This window comes from Myotis nattereri (assembly GCF_964212035.1).
Source record: "Myotis nattereri genome assembly, chromosome: 13".
Lineage (NCBI taxonomy): Eukaryota > Metazoa > Chordata > Mammalia > Chiroptera > Vespertilionidae > Myotis > Myotis nattereri.
The window spans coordinates 43,218,803-43,238,002 of record NC_138088.1 but is presented as its reverse complement, the minus strand read 5'-3'; the positions used below and the strand labels follow the sequence as shown (position 1 = coordinate 43,238,002).

Below are 19,200 nucleotides of genomic sequence, written 5' to 3'. Positions count from 1 at the left end.
GTACGGGTGGGGTCCCTTGGCCTGGCCTGTGGGGATTGGGTGAAACTGGCTCTCCAACATACCCTGAAGGGTCCTGGATTGCGAGAGGGTGGTTCTCGGTGACGCAACCCAGAATCGGGCTCCCTTCTCTCTGGTTCTGGGTGCGTCACCCAAGAACCGCAGCTGCTAAGTCACCGCGGCTCAGCAGCTCCTGCGTTGAGCATCTGCACCCTGGTGGTCAGTGCGCATCATAGCTACCAGTTGGAGCGTCTGCCCCCTAGTGGTCATTGCATGTCACAGCTACTGGCCAGTTGGTCAGTCCCTTAGGCTTTTATATAGATAGATAGATATAGATACTGTTATAAGACAAACTTTGTTTACACTATGGATTAAATCATGTCTCCCAAATAATTCATGATAATACAATATAGTATATATTATTTTCATTAAATACATACAAAAAAATCTATTTTAGGTCTCGGACTTTTATCCAGTTACAGTATAGTACTAGAATAGTACTCCATCACATAAAAGACTTGAATGTTGCTTTATAGCTAGGACTTCAAGAATGATGTCCAAATCATTTAGAGAAAGGGGAAGGAAAAAATGGCAAAGAATAATTCAATGTTTAATCTCTAATGCTCATTTGACTTCCAGTAGACCAACAACCTAATATTGTTAACTAGGTTTTCTAGCAGCAGTAGTCATTATTGCATCATCATCATTACCATCATCACCTAACTCTTACCAAGTACTTGCTATGTGACAGGCACTATCCTAACTTTATGTATTGACTTTTTTTAACCCTCACAACAACCCCACGTGGTAATTCATGATTACCCATTTTATACATGAGGAAACGGCCTTACAAAAGCTAACTTACTCAAGCTGACAATGTGAGGAGCTGGAATTCAAAGTTAGAGTCTAGCATTTAAGTCCTTCCTTGCTTATATTACTCACCAAGATTATTTTAACGAGGTCCTTATTCCCAGCTCCAGCCCCATAGTAGAGGAGTGTAATTTAACAATAAATGACCAGTAAATGTACTACTCTATTACTGCAGGAAACAGTCAATCATCAGATCAAACTAGCATCTCTGCCTTTGGTATGAGCAATGTTCAATTTATATAAGCAACATCAGATTTGACATCGCAAGTAACATGAATTCATGAAAGATTTAAATAAGTTTATAATAAAAACAATCCCTCTAATTATATTCAGAAAGGGGAACACTTCTGACGTAGTATCTGCAATTCCTATATCTAGATACTTAGTTATCAGGTTTGAGACACATATATAACATCTTAAAGCCAGTTGAGCTTTTAGTGAAGTTCTCTGAGCTCATTTCAAGGATATACTTTGAACTAATAAGGAATATATTTACCTCCTCTCATTAGCAAAAGTAGTTTGCAATTAGTCACATAAATTTCACTGGGGTTATTATGACTCTCAAACTTTTTTATTTCTTTGTGTGTGCATGTAGAAGGTATCAGTCAAAACTAAACTTCTTCCTCACAAGAGTAGCTTGGTGTATAAATAACAGGTCTGGTGTCAAAACCTGGACTAGGCAGGCATAAACATTAAAAATTTTTTTACCTATGCAAACAACAAAAACAAACAATCCGATTAAAAAATAAGTAAAGGATCTTAATAGACATTTCTCCAAAGAAGCTACAAAAATGCCAATAAAGACATGAAAAGATGCTCAACCTCATTAGCAAAATGCAAATCAAAACCATGAGATAACCACTTCATACTCCTTTGGTTGGCTATTATAAAAAGAAAACCACAAACAGAAAATACCAAGGCTTGGTAAAGATACACAGAAACTGGAACCCTTGTGCATTGCTGGTGGAAATATAAAATGGTATAGCCACTATGTAAAACAGTATGGCAATTCCTCAAAAAATTATGCATAGAATTACCATATGATCCAGCAATTGCACTTCTAGGTATATACCCCAAACTGAAAGTGGGTACTTGAAGAGACATTTGCATATCCATGTTCACAGCAGTAATATTTACAAGTCAAAAAACAAGAAGCGACCCCAATGCCCACTGATGAACAAAATATGGTATCTATATACAATAGATTCAGCCTTACAAAGGAAGGACATTTTGACACATGCTACATGGATAAACCCTGAAGATATGCTAATGGAAATAAGCCAGTCATGAAAGGACGAATGCTTATAATTCTATTTATATGAGGTATATAGATTAGTCAATTTCATAGAGACAGAAAGTAGAACAATAGTTACACCAGGGAATGGGAGTTATTGGTTAATGGATATGGGATTTCAATTAGGGATATGAAAAAAAAAAAGTTCTAGGGCTAGATGGTGGTGATGGTTACACAACAATATAAATGTACTCGATGAAGTGTACATTTTAAAGTGATTGAAACAGTAAATTTTATGTTATATATATATATAATCATAATAAAAAACCCACAAAAATTCTAATGCTTTAAAAAAAAGTTTTTATTTATTTCAGAGAGAGGAAGGAGGGAGAGATAGAAACACTGATTGGCTGTCTCCTGCACACCCCCTCCTGGGGATCGAATGCAAAACCTGGGCAAGTGCCTGACGGGGAATAAAACGGGCAATCTCCTGGTGCACACTGACACTGGTGCAATTGAGCTACACCAGCTGGGCTCTACTAATGCTTTTGATCAAGAATTTCAGCTATCAGTTAGGTACTAGTTGTGGTAAGCAGAAAGAAATTTATGTTAATGGAGTATACCATAAAAAGCTGGAGCCTCTGATCCACACTATAAACAAGAATACCTTATTTCTGAAACAGTCAGCATGTTAAATTTAGCAAGGTAGTCATGATGCTAACTAACCTTTGTGTGTCTTCCATTTCCTTCACTAGACGCTCTAGAGTATTTGTATAAGTTCCACTATGAACATGTTCCTAAAACAAGAAGAAATTTTAGGAATACTTTATAACATATCTTAGTAGAAGAATTGGGATGTTTTAAGTTATTCAGAGTACTAAAGAATATTCTCTCTTTCAATAACCTGGGCCAGGAGAATACCTTTCTTAAAAGAGAATTTTCATCATCATGCTTTAAATCTAGTATTTTGTACTATAGGCAATTTGATTTTGCCATCTACTAGGAAAGGCACTACTTATAAAAAACTCTGCTAGCCTTAGGAACTGACTGCAAACACCCAAAGGCTCCATGGCTACCCTATCTTTATTTTTAAATCCTATTTTAGTGGAATCAAACTGTTAATTTTTAGGTGTTACCATGAACATTAACACCTTCCCCACCAAATTTTACAGACATATAGAATTTACTTCAGCTTATTCCCAAGATAGAATGAAGCACTTTATAAATAAAATTGCACACCACAATTAACAACATTCTACACTCTACCTTCATTTACAGCAGTGGTCTCCAAAGCAGGGGGTGTGCAAGGTGATCCATTGGGGTGCAGGAAGAAAATAATAGAACTTCTATTTACATGGAACTTCTATAGAAACTCCAGTAGAACTTAGTCTATAGTAACTTCTACATAAAGTCTATAGGAAAATACCTTTTTCTTCTTCCTTTAAATTTTTTTGCATATTCGTTAGAAAATACATAGTATAGTGATACATGTATTAACCTATAAGTATACATATACATTGGGGTGCATGCTCAAAAATTGTTTTACTAATAGAAGTGTGTGTGATCAAATAAGTTTGGAGACCACTGATTTACAGTAATAAAACTAAAGAGATGGGAAACCCATTAACCAAACAAAAACTATCAGTTTCAGACCAATTATGACTCATAACAAATACTGGCTTTTAAAATAAGTTCTAACATTCTATCCCTCTTTCATAATCAATCCATCTTTCCCTCTTCAAGTAAAGATAAATGTTATAGAACTACTTACTGTATAGTCTGATGGCTGAGATCCAAGCCCCTTGGAAAGAGCAGGAGGCTTCCCTGTAGATGTAGGAGTCTGATTGAAGTTCAAAGCCATTATTTCTTCCAGGGATTTTAATGTTTCCTCTTCCTCATCACTGTCTAGGTTGTAACCTAAACTTTCTTCATCACTATCAAAACCACCCGTTAGTTTTCTTTTCAGTGCACTGCTACCTGCATTAGAACTTCCTGAACTCTCTTTATCTGAAGGGGCTTTATCTGAAGGTGCTGGGATACATGGCACAACTTCCAAAGCAGCCGGGGGAGACTTTGTAGGAGTGCCATATTCTGAATGCAAAGATCCCCCTGAAATTTTCCCTGAAGATACATTAGAATCAGCCTTATTAGTCTTTGCTTTGTGCTCCTTGTGTTTGGAGGGCTCTGTAGAATGCCCAGAACATTCTTTAGATGAAGAACGTTCTTTATCTTTTTTAGAATTTAATGGTACCCGAGAGGAACCAGCACTCGGATCATGGGAAAGTAAAGGTAAAAGTTTTGTCTCCTTTGATGCCACGGAGCTAGCAGCTTTATTTTTCTGAAGGTTGCTAGCTTTCTTAACTGTAGACTTTTCCTGAGGTAAAGATAAGTGGGGTTTCTGCATCTTAGTCTCTTTGGTACTTGCCACACGGACTTGGTCACTATTCCTGGAAGAATGGTGGCCAGAACTTGAAGGTGCCAAGCCTGCAGTGGAGCGGTCAGCTTCTTCATTCGGTTCCTTGGCTATATCTTCCAAGCGCAATACATCACCAGGTGTCTTCAGTGCAATGTGTTTTATAAATTTCTCTTTCTTATGTGGTCCATCAGGACGCTTCTCAAGGAAGGACTCTTTTGCTTTTGGCATTATAGATTCTCTTGTGCTTTTCAGATCTGAGTCCACAGAGTTCCTTTTTCTTTTGTCAGGGAATTTATTCTGCTTAGAGCCTGCTAAAATTTAATTTTTGCCAGGTTAGTGAAAACATATTTTTCTATCTTAGTAAAGTTTACTCAATGTTTAGAACAACCTGCCAAATGTTTACATTCTAAAAGTTTAGGCTGAGATTATTTACCACATATGGAATGAAGAAAAAGAGTTAATACTATCATTTACTTTTTAACTGATAAACACTGGTGAGTTCAAGAAAAATAAAGCTAATGACAAATGCTTATTTTCATTCCAAAACTATTAAAAGTTTACTACCTAAATAGGATTAAAGGTGTGACTCTCCAAAACATAAAAAACTGTGTATCTGTATCAAGGAAAGGGTTACAAAGGCACTTTCCCTCAAAGTGCATACACCCTTTTATTAGACCAAGGACTACCTGGTTCCAGAAATGTAACACTTCTATATCTAAATTTATATGACCTTAAAAACACACATATGGTAACTAGTTGAAGGCAGACATATTTTAAGTTCTCAATTTAAAAAATTAATTTGTCTTTCTCCCTAGTACTTGTTTATCTTTCCCATGTGTCGCTCTAGTCTTTAGCTATGTTATGGGTTGAACCATGGCTCCCAAAATGATATGTGGAAGTCCTAACTCCCAGAACCTCAGAATGTGACCTTTTACAGGGGGTAATCAAATTACAATGTCATTAGGGTGGGTCCTAATCCAATATGACTGGTGTCCATATAAAAAGGGAAATTTGGACATGAAGACATACATGCAGAGGAAAGATGACATAAAGATAGACAGGGAGAAGATGCTGTGATTGGAGTGATGCATCTATAAGTCAAGGAATGCCAAAGATTGTAGGCAAACACCAGAAGCTAGAAGAGGCAAGAAAGGATCCTCCCTTAGAGTTGTTAGAGAGACCATGGCCTACTGATATCCTTAACTTTATATTTCTAGCTTCTAGAACCATAACATAATAAATTTCTGTTTTAAGCCACCTATGCTTTGGTATTTATGGCAGCCCTAGATAACTAATATAAGCTGTGTTAGCAGTTTCATCCAGAAGCAATTTAATAACCACATATATTAGAGTTAACCAGTTTTTAAAAATTTCTTATTGCTTAAAAATGTGGTTTCATTAATTAATTCTTAAAATTCATCATTCATAGCCTAGCCACTATGGCTCAGTGAAGAGAGTGTTGGCCCAGAGACTGAAGTGTCCCCGGTTCAATTCTTGTCAAGGGCACGTACCTAGGTTGCAGGTTCAATCCTCGGCCTGGTTGGGGAGCATGTGGGAGACAACCAATCAATGTTTCTCTCTGTCTCTCCTCCCCTCTCTAAAAATAAATGGACAAATATTCTCCAGTGAAGATTAACAACAAAAAATTATCATTCATTAAAAATTCACTACTTATCTGCAGCAATCCTGAAAAAGAACAAAGTAGGTGGGATCTCAATACCAGATATCAAGTTGTATTACAAAGCCACTGTTCTCAAAACTGCCTGGTACTGGCACAAGAATAGGCATATAGATCAATGGAATAGAATAGAGAGCCCAGAAATCGGCCCGAACCAATATGCTCAATTAATATTTGACAAAGGAGGCAAGAAATACAATGGAGCCAAGATAGTCTCTTCAATAAATGGTGTTGGGAAAATTGGACAGATATATGCAAGAAAATGAAACTAGACCACCAACTTACACCATACACAAAAATAAACTCAAAATGGATAAAGGACTTAAATGTACGACAGGAAACCATAAAAATTCTAGAAGAATCCAAAGGCAACAAAATCTCAGACATATGCCGAAGCAATTTCTTCACTGATACAGCTCCTAGGGCACTTGAAACTAAAGAGAAAATGAACAAATGGGACTACATCAAAATAAAAAGCTTCTGCACAGCAAAAGAAACCATCAACAAAACAACGAGAAAACCCACTGTGTGGGAAAACATATTTGCCAATGTCATATCTGATAAGGGCCTAATCTCCAAAATTTATAGGGAACTCATACAACTTAACAAAAGGAAGATAAACAATCCAATCAAAAAATGGGCAAAGGACCTAAATAGACACCTTTCAAAAGAGGACATTCAGAAAGCCAAGAGACATATGAAAACATGCTCAAAGTCACTAATCATCCAAGAGATGCAAATCAAAACAACAATGAGGTACCATCTCACACCTGTCAGACTGGCTATCATCAACAAATCAACAAACGACAAGTGCTGGAGAGGATGTGGAGAAAAAGGAACACTTGTGCACTGCTGGTGGGAATGCAGACTGGTGCAGCCACTATGGAAGACAGTATGGAGTTTCCTTAAAAAACTGAAAATGGAACTCCCATTTGACCCTGTGATCCCACTTCTAGGAATATATCCCAAGAAACCAGAAACACCAATCAGAAAGGATATATGCACCCCTATGTTCACAGCAGCACAATTCACCATAGCTAAGATCTGGAAACAGCCTAAATGCCCATCAGTAGATGAATGGATTAGAAAACTGTGGTACATCTACACGATGGAATACTACGCTGCTCTAAAAAGGAAGGAACTCTTACCATTTGCAACGTCATGGATGGAACTGGAGAGCATTATGCTAAGTGAAATAAGCCAGTCAATGAAGGAAAAATACCACATGATCTCACTCATTCATGGATAATAGAGACCATTATAAACTTTTGAACAATAATAGATACAGAGGCAGAGCTGCCTCAAACAGATTGTCAAACTGCAGCGGGAAGGCCGGGGAGGGTTGGGGGGCAGGAAGTAGGGGGGTAAGAGATCAACTAAAGGACTTGTATGCATGCATATAAGCATAACCAATGGACATAAGACACTGGGGGATAGGGGAGGCTAGGGGACTGTCTAGGGCGGGGTGATAAAATGGACACATATGTAATACCCTTTGTAATACTTTAAGCAATAAAAAAAAAAAAATTCACTACTTATATAATCAGTATTCTCAAAAATCAAATTTCCCTAAATCAAGTTTCTTTCTGCACATGGACAGATCCTCCATGTCCCCAAATCCTCAACAAATTAAAAATAAAAAAATAAAATAAAAACCTCGAGTTAAGCAATTATTTGTATATCTTGATCAATATGTAATCTGGAAAATTCATCTTATAAAAATAAAAAAATCAATTAAATACATGCTTCATTTTTCTACAGATATTTCCCATTACCTGAAGAAATCATTCATGTCCACTCAGTTTTCTGGGGTTAAATGTTCTATAAAAAAGGATAGGGGTCCCTTATAGTGCAGGATAAGAAATCAAATAACTAAGAAAAAGGGAATACTTAGGACAGATGTATATTGATTATCTTAAGTTTGAAGGTTATAAGAAAGATAGCTACAGATCTGTCAGTTTGAGTTTTGTTCCATTTTCCTAGAGAAGTCAAATATTTATTATAGTTAGTAATGAGAAGAAATTCCTGCTTTGTTCAGGAACTGAAAACTTATCCAGAAGAGAAAAAGTATTTGTGGGCAAAGTTTAGGAAAAATTAGCTTACTTAGAGCTTTAACATCTAGAATTAGAGGAGGGTGAATTGGTACTATGGGTAGGCTCCCTTTTTGCAAGCTCGCTAGGGCAATGGATTAACTGCAAAATGTTCATGATCCTTTTGTTTGAAATAAAAAGAACTATTTTTATTGATTTCAGAGAGGAAGGGAAAGGGAGAGAGAGATGGAAACATCCATGATGAGAGGTAATCACTGATTGGTTGCCTCCTACACGCCCTGAGGATTGAGCCCACAACCAGGGCATGTGCCCTGAGAATCGAACCATGACCTCCTGGTTCATAGGTTGACACTCTACCACTGAGCCACGCCAGTCGGGTTCATGATTCTTTATGCACCCCTTGTGTAATCTTCAGATTGAATGCTTTACAATATTTCAAATATGTATCTATAATAATAAAAGCGTAATATGCTAATTAGACTGGACAGCCAAACGACCTTCCAGACATCCTTCCAGATGTCCTTCCAGACGAAGCCGGGGCTGTGAGGGCCAAGGCAAGCTGCTGCGGCTGCAAAGGCTGAGCCCCTTGCACGAATTTCATGCATTGGGCCTCTAGTTAGTATATAAAATACTCAGATAAGACAGTGATTGAGTCTGTAAAGAAAAAATCCAAATGCTCAATAAGGAATTAGATATTAATAAACTATGGAATAAACTATCGATGGATTAAGCTGGACCTTAGAACTTTCAGCCAAAGGATGGGGCTCTGGAAGACCAAAGAGCCAAATGCCTACGCTGCCAACATTTCTGAAACCCTCAAAATGTGTGTGATTATGCATAGCATCATCACAACTGTGTAATAGTAGTAATAGGAACAAGACATAAATTTAAATTATTAATCTCTATTCAGATAAAGATAAGCACTCTTCATGTTATTTAGAGTCCTAATATCCTTTATATCTGGTTGACAGTCAACTGAAGTATAAATGTATATTTATTAAGAGTACAATACCACAATTGTGAGGATTATGAAAAACATATTAGAAATAAAAATATAAGTGAAGGCAACATCTTAAGTCTGCCTCTGAAAATAGGCAGTGTTAAAAAACTTCAGTATGTGGTATTATATAAATAAAACTACAGTCACCACTGAGGAAATCTATAAATCTGTGAAGATAATTCTTATCTTAGTCATTATCGGAGGGGGGGAAAAAGCTGAATAGCTTGGTGGTGTAAACATCACTAGCAGCCTCTTATACTGGAAGAGCTAGCCTAAAAATATTTTGTTCCTCCATTTACCTCAGTGCAAAGAGATCATTTATTTATTATTACAAACACTGAGTGCAGGAGCAATCCCATACCTGAGAAATAATTGTTCTTGTACTATTAATGTCAAAATTGACTAAAATTAAATCACCAAAATCAACATTATAAAATTTAAATAAATTTTAAAAATTCTATGAAACTTCAATCTTATTCCTGATGCTAGAAGCTCTTTAATAATGGTAAAGTATGATTTTAGCCTTGGCTGAAGATTAATTTTAACACTTGAGATCACCTGGTCAAAATGCAATGCACCTCTAGAATATATAAAAAAGTTTTACACAAAACTGAAGAATGATAAGTCAGAACTGTCTCTATACCTCCATTTTTTAAGTTTCTAAAAGTAACCATCTTATACAGATATGAGGCTCAAACAAATTAAAAGGATATAGAACAGAGTATGGCACATAGTAAGTGCTCAATAAATGTTTGCTAGTATCATGAGTGTGGAACTTTGTAAAGTCTATTTTTCAAAGTTTACAGTCATATCAAATTATTAACAGTTGTTATTTCTGGGGGCCTTTCATTTTTTGTGCTATAAATTTCTGCAGTTTAAATTTTATACTGTTCTATTTTCTAGTTTAAAAAAGAGAAAGATATTTTAAGAATGACTGAATTAACAGCAGCTGTTTGCTATTATGTATTTTCTCAACCAATAGATATTAAAAGTACAAACTAGTATCATGTAGGCGCCCTTGAAATTTGATACTGAAAAGGGATCTTTGTATTTGAAATACAGGAAACACTATTGTGGTTCATGATAACTGTTTCAACCTTATACAAAGCATCTTTAATACACCAAGACTTCAGATAGTCCACAATTCCAGAAATATAAGATTATGCTTCTTAATTGAAGCCAAGGATTCAGAAGAACAATGAATACCAATGTGAGAAACACAGTTAGGAACTATTGAAGAATGTGAAGAGTCAAGACAAATCACTGGTTACTTATACTAAATTCTAGGACTATTCCTTTTTTTTAAAATATTTTTTACTAATTTTTTACAGAGAGGAAGAGAGAGGGATAGAGAGCTAGAAACACCAATGAGAGAGAAACATCGCTCAGCTGCCCCCTGCACACTCCCCACTGGGGATGTGCCCGCAACCAAGGCACACGCCCTTGACCGGAATCGAACCTGGGACCCCTGAGTCCGCAGGCTAACGCTCTACCACTGAGCCAAACCGGTTAGGGCAAGGACTATTCCTTTTGAATATAATATTACTAAACCCTAAACTAATGCGACACTCAATTCACCTCTAGGAGGGAACTGCATACTTAAACAAATTTGCTTTAAGAAACAGTGCCATTAAAATGCAAATTTATTTTAAAATTCATAAATTTAATTTTGATTCTACCTGAAGCAGAGCCCCATGAATCAGAAGACGATCTTTTTCTTGAGAGATGTCCATTTTCCTGTTAGCAAAATGAGATAAAATTCATTAAGAGTTGGGGGAAGAATGTGAATTTTTCTTCATACATTTGAACAAAGATTTCTAGACTGAATAAAGCAAAAATGTGTATTTGAAGTTTAAATTCAAGCTTCTATAATAAAATATTTTAAATTCTTAAGTTTTATCACAAAAATAAAGGGCATTTGTATCATAAAAATATAAAAAATGCCATAAAATAAAGTCAGTTTTTATAACACAGATTTAGAAATTTACATTCATAGCTCAGGATTAAAATTTTATTAGAGCAGTGTACTATTATTCTGATAAACAGTAGGCTTAATATTTGCCAATCAAATGGATACAATTCACTTTTCAATACTTCTGTTTAAGAACTGATACAACACCAAACAATGAAATCTTATAAAAATGGACCAAATGTTACTAATCTCTATTGATAATTAGCAAATCTCACTGGTAAAGGCACCAAACTCCTTGCAAACCCTAGAGTTTATAAATATATTTTCTTGCAGCAATCTCCATTCACTCCCAGAACTTCATAGTTTGGTTTATTTTTGGTCTATCTGGTATACAAATTTCATAGCAGCTTTTCATCATAGCACTTACTGTTACCTAATCTTCCTGGATTTGCTCTGTATGTAGAGAAGCTCTCTGAAAAAATGTTATTTAACAACTTGACTTTCCAGGGACGAGGCTCACCTTTTGTGCTGATCTAAGTTTGGTCTAGTCTCAAAAGATAAATCTGATGAGGTTAAGATGTGAAGGGGGATGGATGGAGGTGGAAGAGGTCATAGAGGGGATAAATGGTGATGGAAAAAAACTAAATTAAATGAAAATTAAAAAAAAATGTATTTGGATAATTTTCTAAGCTTTCTAAGACTCCTACTCAATTATTTAAGATTTATATATAGTCTAAACCAGTGGTTCTCAAACTTTAAAGTGCATCAAAATCATCTAGAAGGCTTGTTAATGGCAGATTGCTGAATTCTACCTCCACAGTTTCTGGTTCAGTGGGTCTGAAGTGGGGCCTGAGATTTGTATTTCTAACAACTTAAAAAATTAAGGGCAGGAAACATTATTTTACTGAGTTTGATCAACTGTTGGACAAAACCTAATGAAATCAGCTTCTACTACACAATCTGTGTTATCAGTATTTCTTTAATAAGAGATACCAATATGATGTTAACAATTTTAAAATATTTTTAGATTTAGTATCTAAATATGATAAAGCAGTAGCTAAGCTAATTCAGTAATTATTTCACATACCAGGTTTGAGAGATTACTCTTTCCAGGTCTGACATCATTCTGTTTACTTTGTTCCTGCCTTGGTTGGTAATTTCTTTCTATACTTGAGGATTTTAAGGAAAGACTGTTTGCTTCTGAGAAAGAATTTTCTGAGTTGATTCTCTGTTCCATTTGCTCCCTTCTTAACTTCTTTAGTTCTCTTTCTTTGCAGTAAGAAGCTAGTGACAACTGGAACTTAGCTCCGAGTGGGCTTTCTCCTGGGTGATGCCTGGATAGGCTGCTTCTGCTGCTAAGACTTCTGGAGGTGTTCTTGAAGATGTCAGTTTCTGTCACTGTGGCCTGCTTTTTGGAATCTGCATTGTTCTTGGCTCGATCTCTATCATTCTTCTCCCTGCTATTTTCATGAGTGTACAGTGACTTCCTTCTCTCTGGAGATCGATGTTTTTTCTTTAGTGTCTTCATCTCTTTAGACAAGTGACATGAAGGAGGAATATAGACAGTCTTTGTAAGTGTCTTTGGACATTTGGTGGTTAGTGACACACAAGGCCGACATGACTCATGATCTTTAGGGTGCTCTTTAACACCTTTCATTAAAGCCTCTAAAATAGAGCTCTTTTCTGATGACAGCTTTTTGGGTTTAGATATTTTTGGCGAGGATAGTTTCCTTTCAAACTGCTCTGTCCCAGTGATGGATAAACCACTTTCTCCATATTTGATGTTTGATTTTTGTGGAGAATCCAACATATGTCTGTCTAAATAGCCAATTAAAACACATAAATCGCATGTTATTAAAAATATACAAACTATTTTGTATAAATATTTAAAGTATGAATAATACTAATCACACAAAAAATTCAAATTATTTATTCAGATAACAATACACATTTTATGGGGGGTAGGATTAAGACACAATTTGTTAACAGCCTTACTTTCATAAGCCTTCCTTTTGCTACATCATGTAAGTTCCTTATGGCTCTATGAAATAAGTTACTGTATTAGAGAGTCAAAACAGTATGCATTATGAAAATTGACTAGAAGTTTTAAAACACAGAAGCAAAAAGTTTATTCATGATGCTTAGAATTGTTTATCTTTGTAAAAAACTGCATTTTCATTTTCAATTTTTAAAACTGTTTAATCAAATTAATGAGTTTAGAGCAGATTTAAGAACTGAATCCATTTCCCTCTCCAAAAAAATCCCACAAAAATGCATTAGTAGTATACATACCTGGTTTTGAAGTTGGTTTGAAGAAATCTATAATTGACTGCTTCCTGAAAATAAAAGCATAACTAATATGGAATCACATAAGCAAATACTGAAACCTCAATAATTCAGAATAAGTAAAGAACACTAGATTTATAGAATATAGGCTGGATTTCACTATCTAGTTTAATCAAAATCTGACAATGGCAATAATGCTTTGCTAAGCTGATTATAAACAATTGGAAATATAATTGACCACTTCCTGTAGGGATAAATTTGTAAGTACAACTGAGGTTTATATAATCTATAGTACTAAAATGAGAAGATTGGAGTGCAGATCCAGAGAACTGGTAGAGTGCTTCCTAGGGCTCAAAAAGCTCACTACTACATAGAGTAAAAGATCTTGAGGGGATCTGATCCTATTCTTTAACTTCAGTAATATGATACAAAATAATGCTTAATCAGTGTTTGCTAAATGAATAATGGAGATTGTAAAAACTGACTAAAACCTGAAGAGACTCATCACAAGAGTAGATGGTAGAATGGGTTGATTTGGCTGGTCTGAGGATGCAGCTGAAGTGTGCTGACAAAAGACAAAGGATCAAGTATTAACCTTATACTACTCTCTTGTACACTACAGTAAGATGCTAATCTAAGTAACAGCAGAAATTGGAATGAGTTCACAACTACATAGTGTCTCAAAAACCTTAATTTATCTAAGAGTTCTTTTTTAAAAAAATGTATTTTTATTGATTTCAGAGAGGAAGGGAGAGATAGAAACATCAATGATGAGATAGAATCATTGACTGGCTGCCTCCTACACGGCCCCTATTGGGGATTGAGCCTGCAACCCTGGGCATGTGCCCTTGACTGGAATTGAACCCAGGACTCTTCAGTCCGCAGGCCAATACTCCATCCACTGAGCCAAACCAGCCAGGGCTATCTAAGAGTTCTTATTTACAAAAATAACACATTACCTGGGGGGAAATAAAACAAAGAGAAAAGTTAACAAGAATAACAAAACCCAAATTGTTTTCATTTTTTAAAAAAAAATTCTGCACCCTACACTGGACACAGAGTGGAACAGGACCATTTTATCAGAATTCGTATTCTGATTTGTTCATGTCTTTAGAGTTATTTGTCAGCTGCATAAAGAGGGATGTTATATCTAGAACAAAAAAATCAATCTTCTGGCAAATATAGCTAAAATGTAATTATTTTATTGAAAGAGAATAAGCAACAGTCTATGAGTTTCCCTCAACATTTATCCACTAAGAGGTTGGAATGCTCAGAGAAAACGAACAATCCAAGTCCCTTGACGGTTAAGCTTCTTCTTCATCTTATATACTTTACTGATCACATTATAAGAGCAATGTCCACCTTTAATGGTTTATTGAGAGCCTACAATGTTTGTTTGAGATGCTGGTAGAAAAGTTAAGAAGTTATGAAATGAATGAGTAATGGAGGGAAGAATCTATGCATTTGTTTTCATACAATAAATTAGACATGTCACTACATGAGAGTCAAGAAACAAATGCTAGAGGTTCTGTAAAGGGAAGAAGGATGATACCTTCAGTTATTGGTTGAGAAAAGAGAGATGGGACAGAATTAAGAAGCAGTTAATTCAAAACAAGACAATACTAAATGTTTTTACATTAATTACTAAAAGTAACACTATATCTCTTTCCTAAAATATTAGATCCCTGGCTCTTTTTTTACTATTATACTAGAGAGAAAAATGGTTTTGTTAAACATGCAAGGTATTTGCAAAATAACTATGAACGTAACTTTCAAGGAATGTTTCCTTAAGTTCACATGCACAGAAATGTCTATTATTTATAACTAGTTAAAAATTTTATAACAGCTCACAAACCCTTATCTGAAACTTTTGGGGCCAAATGTATTTTAGAATTCTGGATTTTAGAAAGGCAGGTAACTTCGATGCCGTATGTAAAGCCCCCAGTGGGGTCTGATATTGCACCCTGTAGCAGCAACCACATTAATATTTTTCCAGCAAAACTCATGAATACTTACACTTCATGGGATAAAGGCCATACAGCCTTCCATTAGTTCTAATCAGGTTTGGCCTCCGAGTAAGATGTGGTGCCAAACTCACTGAAAACTTTTGGTTTTCCTAGCTTCCTGACCTTCAGAATTAAGATAAGGGATTGTGGACCTGTTCTACAATAGCAGAAGATACATTTACTGTTAAACTTACGTTACAAGCTCTTAAAATAAAAAAGACAGTACCAAGTGTGTAGAGAATTTAAACATGTTTTATTGTCAGAGGATGTCATTTGAAGAAATTCCCCATCTTTTTACATAGCTCCCACAAAATCTTTACATAAAAAAACTGGCCTCTTGGATTGGAGAAAACATCACATTCCAAATGTGCATGTTCTTTTAAGTATGAATTATCGTTTATACTGAACTCAAAAGTGATCTGTGGGCTTCCCTCATCACACCTTACGTAATTGCTCACCTACAATACAGGAAAAAACGGCTTATACGATTAAACCACTAGGATCAGTACAACTGGCAAAGTACAGAAAACCACCTCGATGTGCATTAACCGGTCAGGGCCCCGGGTCCAGCTATCATACAGGACGAAAATCACGTTCTGAGGCGGGATCTCCGTAGCCATCCCGGCTGCGGTCACTAGACCGAGGACAGCGTCCTAACTACAGAAAAGGAAACTCGAACTCCCAGAAGCCGCCGCGCGGAGGCGGGGCGGAGGTCTGCCAGGCCCCAAAACGCTGAGGCCTGAGCTCGCGGGGGATGGCGGGAACTGGAAGAGCGGCCGTCCGCAGTCCTCCCTCATACCCTTGCCCCCGCGACCCGGCCCCTTCTCAAGCCCTCTGCACTGTACCTGTCCCCAGGACTCTCTGTTCTCTTTCCCGCTGCAGCAGGAGCGGTACTACCGGGTCTCAGATGGCAGCGCGGGGGCGACGACCCCGGGGCTGGGGATGAGGGGAAACCTGGCCTAGCGAGCATGCAGCGCCTTGTCATGTCGGCGCCGCTGGCGACGGCGGCATGAGCTGTGGCTGGAGAAGTTGGGTGCGTGGTTGCCGTCTTGCTGCTGGGACTCGGGGAGGCTGTCGGAACAGAGGTGGGCGGCACCCCCTTCTCTCTTCATGGCGGTTCTCTCTCTTCGGAAGTGACTCTTGTGTGAGCGGGAAGGAACCAGAGGACTATCAGGGGGCGGGTCTTACTTGAAGAATCGGGCTCTGATTGGCTGATACGGCGGTCATTCCCATAGTGGCGCAATAGAAAGCCGCAGCCTCTCAGGAGAAGGCGGGGTTTCGGGAAGGGGAGGGGAGAAGGAAAACTGCCCCGCGGTCACGTGCGCGGGGCGGGGGCGGGGCGGGGGCGGGGCGTGCTGCCCAGTCCTGCTCGCGTCAGCCTGGGCGGGCGCGCGGGGGCGGGAAGACGCGGGCTGCCGTAGGCGCTGCGGCAGCAGGCGACACCCGGCTGGTCGAGAGAGAGCGAGGGGCGAGGTTTGCAAAAGCAAAGCCGAGCAGCAGCTGCCCCCCTGTGTCACACAATCGCGTCTAAGAAATCCCCAGCTGTTCATTACATCGTCTGCAACATCTTAGGCCGGAGTGCCCTAATGCTGTCACCACTTCCTCGGTATTCTGCACAGCCAGACCTGAGGACTTGCCCATTCTGTGAGCGTTCTTGTTAAGTGCTGTGGTGGATTATTATTATTTTTTTTTTTAAAGAAGGAAAAAAACCCCCATTCAAATAAAGACTGATTTTATTCCACAAAAACATTTTGCTTTTCAGCTGCTGAAAGAAGTTGTCCATGAAGGCTCTGCAGCCAGACTCCTTGGAGATTTGGAAAGGAACGTAAGGTCAGGTTTCAGTTACCCATGTTAAGCGTGGACAGCATAGATTCGTGAAAGCGCCCAGCCATCTCCAGTCCTTTGTAAATGGCCTGTGCTCTGGAGTCTGCGAGCCAGGGTTTTCCTTACAAACTGGTCAGAGTATCTGAGCCTCAGTTTCCACATCTATGGAGTGGGTACTCTGCTTCTCTTGGTAATTGTGCACTATAAAATGGATAAGCAATGCAAACTGCACAGGTGAGAGTCTCTCGTGGAAAATTAGAGTTCGTTCTTTAGACGGACTCTTAGACTTTAATTTACAAAATCTCCCAGAGACAGGCCACATATCGTTATCACTATTAACCAAAACAGCAATCTCAAGGTTGTCTAAGCTTGAATTGGCAGGACTGTTCAATCAGTTGGATGGAATGAAATTTTAAACGACACAAAAGGATTTAGACAGGTCTTTAAAGTTTATTGCACTGAGATTTAACTGCTTCAGTAGCTAAGGATGCCTGACTGACCTGAAATTCACCTCCTTTCCTTCCCAATTAGCCCTCAAGAGGAAGAATTAATGAGGAATAAAGTGGCAAACGAGGTGACAAAGTGGAGGGTGGAAGACCAGCCGTGAATGTACAGGTCTCGCATTCATCCAAAAAGCACATATACACAGCTGTCTATGTACTGGGTCGTGGTGATGCAAGAAAAAAAATACTGCCCAGCCAGGTGTGGCTCAGTGACTGAGGGTCGTTGCAGGAACCAAGAAATCACCAGTTCGATTCCCAGTCAGGGCATCTGCTCCAGTTGCGGGCTGGATCTCCAGTCGGGGGTGTGGAGGCGGCAGCAGACTGATGACTCTCTCTCATCATTGATGTTTCTATCTCTCTCTCCCTCTGCCTTCCTCTCTGAAATCAATAAAAAAAATTTTTTTTAAAAAGAAAGGAAATACTAAAATGAGGGTCATTTCTAATAACTGAGAAGTTACTATATCTTGCATTGTTCCTTATATAAAAAAAGAACATAATAGATGCTCAAAAGGTGTTGAATGAACAATGGCATACGTCGTTTATGAAGGGTTTCTACATGTATTATTTCCCGCCTCTTGTGTTAGTGCTTTCTGTTGGATGTGTCTACACTAGTAAATCCCTGCTTCTAGAGCAGCACATCTATAAAACATTTAATCTGATTCATTTCATTGCATGGTCAGTCCATAAAAAATAGAGTAATGCATAAAAACACGTTCTGCATGATCAATTAGTTGCTTTTCTTGGATTATAATATTTGAATCATCCAGCTTGCAAGGTATCACTTTAAAGTCTATACTCATGCTACCAAACAATAGTTTTCACATTTTCTTAATCTGAGCAACAGATTATGGAGTTAAGTGAGGCAAGAAATCCCTTGATCAATAAATGGAATGGAATCATAATGAAAACACAATTTAAAAAATCTCTTCTTAACAGGGAAGCAGTTATCTAAATCCGCAATAGGCATCAAGGATCTTCTTTGTTTAAACTGTGTTTGAAAATGATACAAATTTGGGTTGCAGAGTGAAATATGCTCAACATACTAACCAGAACTGCTAGGAATCTCTAAGGCTCTTATTTTCCCCCAAATAGTGTTGGACAATCTATTTTGTGCTTATACATCTCCCATTTTGAATATATATATACTGTGTGTGTGTGTGTGTGTGTGTGTGTGTGTGTGTGTGTGTTGATACAAGGGCTTTTCACACATTCATTTGTAGAGGGCCAGTAATAGACGGCCAGGAAGCTGTACACTAGGGGAAAGAACTTAAAGAACTCAGGTATTGGCACTTAAGGGGAGAGAAAACTTCATGTGGGGCTAAGGGGAGAGGATGACAAATAAAGTAGATAAGACTGAATTAGAGACTTAAGACACAACTTCAGGCAGGGCTGGAAACATAATTTGAAGATATTAAGCCAGACG

The 19,200-nt window shown here is 37.8% G+C and overlaps 1 protein-coding gene and 1 long non-coding RNA gene across 3 annotated transcripts in view; one reads left to right on the top strand and one right to left on the bottom strand.

Moving 5' to 3' along the window:
* Positions 1-16,596, bottom strand: part of SLF2 (SMC5-SMC6 complex localization factor 2) — a 45,437-nt gene extending 28,841 nt beyond the window's left edge. Inside the window, exons 1-6 of one of the 2 annotated variants that reach the window (XM_081104616.1) lie at positions 16,296-16,596; positions 13,451-13,494; positions 12,246-12,976; positions 10,926-10,983; positions 3,873-4,828; positions 2,828-2,898 (exon numbers count right to left, since the gene is read on the bottom strand). In XM_081104616.1, coding sequence (XP_080960742.1) covers positions 2,828-2,898; positions 3,873-4,828; positions 10,926-10,983; positions 12,246-12,976; positions 13,451-13,494; positions 16,296-16,435 — 2,000 coding nt within the window. In that variant the 5' untranslated portion in view covers positions 16,436-16,596. The remainder of the gene's footprint in view (positions 1-2,827; positions 2,899-3,872; positions 4,829-10,925; positions 10,984-12,245; positions 12,977-13,450; positions 13,495-16,295) is intronic. The other variant, XM_081104617.1, reaches the window with a different exon arrangement.
* A 253-nt stretch (positions 16,597-16,849) lies between these two features.
* On the top strand, positions 16,850-18,159 carry LOC308528819. The gene is made up of 3 exons (XR_013996736.1): positions 16,850-17,094; positions 17,213-17,280; positions 17,806-18,159. It is a non-coding gene; the product is annotated as an uncharacterized lncRNA (long non-coding RNA).
* Positions 18,160-19,200: the final 1,041 nt, after the last annotated feature.